Below are 6,442 nucleotides of genomic sequence, written 5' to 3' on the forward strand. Positions count from 1 at the left end.
TATTTCACCGAACCCTAGCAAGCACAGCCCAACTTGTCCTTTTGCCTGGTACCACTCCCTCCTCTCCCAGTACCAGTTCCAGTGGATTGAAGATCTATCTCAATGAGATGCAAGCTCCAACGAGCAGTTGTAGAGCTGTGCTTCTTGGGAAAGCTTGCGGGGCTTAGATATTCAATTACTGCACTAAACTAATTTTCAGTGGGGTTATTTTATGACTATTCAATGTCCCTTATTGCATTGAGCGCAATGGAATTGGAATGATGTAAGTGAGGAAAGCATAGAACCGGTTGTGACCCGAGTAACAATGTGTCATCGTGAAATTACTATGGGAGACTGGAGGAAGCAGTTTACTGGGAAATAAAGTCATGCATTACTTGAATAAAATAAAAAAAGTCAGAAAAGCAACAGCACATTCATCTTCATCTATAAAGGATGTGCACCATTTATCAGCCAGAGACATTTTTCTTCCCCTTCTGGACAAGTGTCCAATAAAATTTTCAAAGCAGATGGGGAAGAAAAACAAATGTGTAATTAAATATCTTACTGGCCAGAATATCTCAGTTAAAAAAAAATACTGTGGTGAGGTTAATTCAGGCTGTGTGTGTCTCGGGAAGGATACGTCGGTCTCGTTGGTTCAGGAGATGTTATGTTCCTGGTCCCTGCAGGTCCAGGATCTATACAGAGGGAGCACGGCATTCTGAAATTCGAATATCGACAGAAGCTGCTCCATGTGCAAAATCCCACGGAAAATATGTGCAAGTCAAAGTGTGATGAACAGCTAGTGCCATTCGTTCATTGCTGGTCACAAGATCCAGTCGGTTATTTTATTTTTAGCTCAGTCCCAGTCTGTATCCCAGTCCTGGCAGTGAAGTAAGAAATGATTCAAAATAAAGAAATCTGTTGAATGTTTGACTGCACGCAAGTAGGGTTAAATGCTGCAGCACATCAGAGCAAACATTCATTGTCAATTGGCATTAATTATTGAGGGGGAAAAACTCTTCAATAAAAGTGAATAGAATTAGCAAATCATTACCGAAAGAAGCAATGATTCTTACATGGGAACAGCTGTATTTTTGACTATTTGGTACATCAGATCTGCTCTATTACTTTCTTGCCATCGTGCCCTTCTCATTTTACATAAGCCTATTTATTTCTCCTTCTCTGTCTCACTTACTACCTTTGTGTTCAGATTATATTGTAGACTGTGGTCTCTTTTGTCTGCTCAGTTCAATGTCAATTTTCTGTGCTACCAGCCATGTTTGAGAAGGAAATCTGGTGTTGTGTTTGGCTTTCCTCCCTTAAAACCATCAGCACCAAACATGACGACTCAAGTCAGTCATTTATTTCTTGTTTGTGGGACCTTTACTGGCTGTCTCAGTTGCCTGTTTTACAGCAGTGAGCACTTCCAAAAGTAATTGGTTTGCTTAAATCAATTTGGGTAGTCATCCACAAGCGAAAGTCATTGTATAAATCCATTATTTCTGCATTTCCTAAGTACTTGCCTATTATTTATGTACACCAGTTGACCTATGTGCATTCTGGGCTGGGTGTTCCACATTTGTGCAACCTTTTGTCTTTGTTTTATTTTTGTCCATTCATGGGACACATTGGCAAGGTCAGCGTTTATTGCCCATCTCTATTGGCCTTTGAGAAGGTGGTGCAGTCTTTGTGGTGTAGGTATACCCCCAGTGCTGTTAGGAAGGGAGTTCTTGGATTTTGACCAATGCTGGTGAAGAGACAGCGATATAGTTCCAACCTAGGTTCATGTGACTTGAAGGGAAACTTGCACGTGATGGAGTTCCAAGGCATCCCAATCGCCCTTCTCCTCGTCGGTGGTAGAGTTCGCAGGTTTTGAAGGTGCTGCCAAAGGAGCCTTGGCAAGTTGCTGCAAATCATTTTGTGGCTGGTGTACATTGTTGCCCCTGTGAATCGGTAGTGCGGGGAGTGAATGGTTTAGGTAGTTGACAAGAGGCCAATCAAGTGAACTCTTTGTCCTAGATGAGTGGTTGTTGCTCCAACAACATTCAGGCAAATCTGTGAAATAAGCACATTCTTTTAACCGCCTTAGTCCCTTGCTCAGGATTTCTTGAGTAGAGAGGAGAGTTGTTCCTCATTAACGTTTTCAATCCCCTTCATTTTAAATATCTCTGTCAGATTACTGGGCGGCACGGTAGCACAGTGGTTAGCACTGCTGCTTCACAGCTCCAGGGACCTGGGTTCGATTCCCGGCTTGGGTCACTGTCTGTGTGGAGTTTGCACATTCTCCTCGTGTCTGCGAGGGTTTCCTCCGGGTGCTCCAGTTTCCTCCCACAGTCCAAAGATGTGCGGGTTAGGTTGATTGGCCATGCTAAAAATTGCCCTTCGTGTCCTAAGATGCGTAGGTTAGAGGGATTAGTAGGTAAATATGTCGGGATATGGGGGTAGGGCTTGGGTGGGATTGTGGTCGGTGCAGACTCGATGGGCCGAATGGCCTCTTTCTGTACTGTAGGGTTTCTATGATCTATGATTACTCCTTAACCGCATCACAAGGGAATATTATTTGAATTTACTGAGAGTTGTTATCCCTATGTTAGTGATATCATACCGGTGAATCATCACTGGGCTTTGTCCTAAACCAGGAACCCAACACCAAACATAATATTCCACAACATGTTATTGAATATTCCCGTTACTTTAGAGCAGGCTGGTCCAATCTTAATAAGTCAGGATGAGAGTTGGAGTTCAATAGGGTGAGGGTGAATATTTCCATGTGTGACTGAGGGGGCTCGCTGAAAGTGCATGATGATGTATGTGGGTGAGGGTAAATGAGAACCCTGATAGTGGACCGAGGCAGTCTTCCGTAACATTCTGCCAGCGTGCTCTCTTTCCACCCCCTCACGTTCTCTCTCTGCCACCCCCTCCCCCCGATGTATGTGGTTGATTTTCTGACTGAATGCTATTACAAAGTCCTGAACACAGGGTGGTTTCTCAACAATGACAAATGACTTACCTTTGTTAGTTTTTTTTTTATTTCCTGCTCACATTTTTTAGGTTTACTTGCATAATCACATATTCCTTACATGAAGTATAAAGAACAGAATAAAACACGAAATGAGAAAAGCCATTCCATCCAGCAAGCTGACAGCCTGTACCGACCCATTGCGATCTACCCTTCTAGAACTGCAGGCAATAATTCTCGGAGAATTGGCAGGCAAAGCGTGGCTAATAGTGCTCCGTAACTAGCAGCAACATCCTATACCAGGGTGATAGGTGGCTTCCACTTTTCCCCCACCCGCTTCCCCCACCTTTCTGTGATCATACAACAAGCACTTGAAAACTTGGGATTAGAAAAGGTTGGTTGGTCCAATCAAGGTTGCCCCTTTTAAAACATTATCTCTCCCATCATAGTGGTACTTAATTTATTTTAAATTTACCTTTCCCCATTTTCCACTTATGTCCTTCTCATTCTTTAGCACAAAATGAAGTGTTTCTTTTCCCCCTGTAACAAGGATATATACATTGCCAATCAGCTTAGTGAGAGCTGTAAAAGATTTGTTCAGTGAATGTATTACATTTATTAAGATCTATTATCCTAATGGAAGCACAGACGGTGTAATGGGCTGTAAGTGAGTATGTTCCCGAAAAATCAAACAATTGATTCAAAACTACATGAAAACCTTTGATAGTCTATTCTTTTTCTCTTTTTATAATCGTGTTTTCCTTCCTGACTTCAGAGTCTACTGGGCAAAGGAGGTTAAAGCAATCTGCCATCACATCAAAAAGCCCTCATCGTCAAACTTCAGCAAAGGAACATCTTTCAGGAGCAGTCAAAGAAGCTCAGCTAAGCATCAGGACAATATGGGAAAGAGGAAACAAAAGGCCATTGTCACCACGGCAACAGCAGCAGCAAGCACCCTAATTTAATCAGTGGGGATATGTTCGGCAGGGTTGTGAATGTCTTAACAACCTGTCAGGCTTATAGTCCTACCAGAAAAATGTTCAGCTTTTCTGTAATTGTTCTGTCCTCTGACATTAAATCGAATATTTTTGTTTTGTTTCGTATGAGGCCTTTGAAACATTCTCACAATAATGCAATTAAATCTGTCTTTCAAAGATCAAAATGCAGCATACTTGTACTAAGCTTTGTGGTTCTCGTAATTGTGTGTGGATATTTGATATACAAAATGCCTTGAGTTATTTTGTGTCTATAGCTGAACGTAGTCCAGTTCAGTAGTTTTTTTAAAATTTCTAAATTCTTATGATGATCAACGTACCAGACAGTGTTTGCACAGTATGATTTTGTTGAACTGAACTAGCATAAGTCCATTATATCTCAAGCCACATCTGAACTGTTAAAAGCACAGTTCAAATCGAGAATGTGTGTGGGCCTGGCTCTTGTGAAAAGAAATAACCAACTAACCTGTTCCAGGTCACTACCGGTGGTCTATCGATCATTCTAATGGTGACTACCAGTTCAGTATCTATATTTTTTTTTTAAACGCTGTTTTGACCTCAGTCTGACATGACATTTGTTGATGGTGAATTGGGAATCGTGGCTCAAGCTGAGTGCAAAGAACAATGGAGTTTCTCTGGGGAATCTTCCTCCTTGTTTGAAAACGGATCGAGGGAGAGGATGAGTGACAGTCTGCCGCAATCACAATAACGTGCAATGTTATTTGTGGCTCTAATAACCTTCTGACTCAGTGTGCTCCCATCTGAGCCACACTATGGTGCTTGACAGATTTGGAAAGTGTGCAGGTCCTGTAAAACTGGGTCTCTTCTCTCTCTCTCTCTCCCCCCCCCACCCCCCCACCCCCACCCCACCTCCAATCTACGAGGTATTTGTTTCCCAGGTCCGAGTGATGAAAGTTCCTGCCTGAAACATTCTAATATGCAAACAGCACAGGTGAGGCATTGCTGCACATTCTCCATTCCTGTCCAACCTTTATGCTTGTCTCATGTTATTCTGAAAAGGTGTCAGGATGAACGGATGAATACAGTTGTTAGGTTCTAGGCAGTGGCCATAAGAGAGAGTTATCCAAGAGTCGTTTTACAATCGCTTGTCTTATTCTTTTTCTGCTGCCTAAGTTCTAACAAGCCTTCAGGCCCGTAGTTTTTTTTTTATTATACTTTTCCCCCCTGCAACATGCCTGGCACTGCTTGGTTTCCTGGTGGAGATCCCCAGATCTGGTATATTCAAAAAAAATGTGAAGAGGGGCAAGCTGCATGTGATCTGCCCTCCCTTCATCTGCAGGCCAGTGAAGATGATTGCTGCAGGCAGGAACTACAGCTCTGATGGTACAAGTGGAATGTGTGCATAATTAATGGCTCTACAGCACTCCAATCCCAGCATGAGCCTGCATGAAAGGAGGTGTGCCGAGGTGACCATCAGGCAGCGAAGCCTGATCAATTGCATTCCCCTCTACTTTTACCTATCTTTTCCGACATTGTCATAGCTCCTTCACAGTAGTTGGGTTACATGCACCATGATGTTAGCATGGTAGTCACTAAACCAAGTCAACTACAGCCCTCAAGTGTCCCCAATCCCTTCCACACATGTTGCAATACATATTTATGATTGGGATCTTCTTTGCAACCTCCGATTGGTGCACCACCAAATAGGTAATTAGGTGTTGGGATACTCAAAGTTGTCTTCAATCATCCAATTTCCTTTCCACTCATTGGTGTTCTTCATTTCTCAAGGCCCCGGCCTTTCTGCCTTGCCAAAGACTGCTCGTTGGTTGAGAGATTAAATTTGTACCGAACCAAAGGTTTCCCTTGTTCCTGTCACATGATTGTGACACTTGTTTTTCATTGCCCACTTTACTTCAAAGTTTCCACTGACCGATGTGCTCCGTTTTTTTGTCGAGTGACCCCTAAGCCTTTGCAAACCTGTAAGAAATTATACAACTGGGCTGACCCAGGAAATTTAATTACTGATGGCGCTTTGTCATTCTGACAGATCAACCCCAGCTTGTAACAATCCAGGCCTAATTTACACTGGTTGGCAAACATTTATTCCATAGAAACTAGACGCAGGAGTAGGCCATTCGGCCCTTCGAGTCTGCTCAGCCATTTATTATGATCATTGTTAATCATCAAATTCAATATCCTGATCCTCCCCGTCCCCCATACCCCTTGATCCTCTTTAGCCCCACGGGTTATATCTAATTTTTTCTTTAATTCCCTACTGTTTTTACGCTGTATATGATTATGGATGGATTTCCTGATCTGCATTCTTGGCACCTCTTACAACTTCAAGCTTGTTAGAGGTTGTTTGTGCATCTGCACCCTTGGCCTGTGTCTGCTGCTTGACCCTCTTTATAGGTTGACCATTCGGCCCCTCAAGCATGTTCAGCCGATGCTACTCATTCACGGCTGCTCTGCATCTTAACCGCCCTTCCCCCATCACCTCGGATCACTTCAGTTTTGTTTGTTGGGCACGGGAATTATCAATCTGACG

At 42.9% G+C, this 6,442-nt stretch overlaps 1 protein-coding gene across 1 annotated transcript in view; it reads left to right on the forward strand.

Moving 5' to 3' along the window:
- The window catches only part of chchd3a (coiled-coil-helix-coiled-coil-helix domain containing 3a), a 301,499-nt gene extending 297,395 nt beyond the window's left edge, over positions 1 to 4,104 (forward strand). Inside the window, exon 8 of the mRNA XM_078235821.1 lies at positions 3,714 to 4,104. Within this exon, the coding sequence (XP_078091947.1) occupies positions 3,714 to 3,737 (24 nt within the window). The 3' untranslated portion in view covers positions 3,738 to 4,104. The remainder of the gene's footprint in view (positions 1 to 3,713) is intronic.
- The last annotated feature ends 2,338 nt before the right edge of the window (positions 4,105 to 6,442 follow it).

Source organism: Mustelus asterias, chromosome 19 (assembly GCF_964213995.1).
Source record: "Mustelus asterias chromosome 19, sMusAst1.hap1.1, whole genome shotgun sequence".
NCBI lineage: Eukaryota > Metazoa > Chordata > Chondrichthyes > Carcharhiniformes > Triakidae > Mustelus > Mustelus asterias.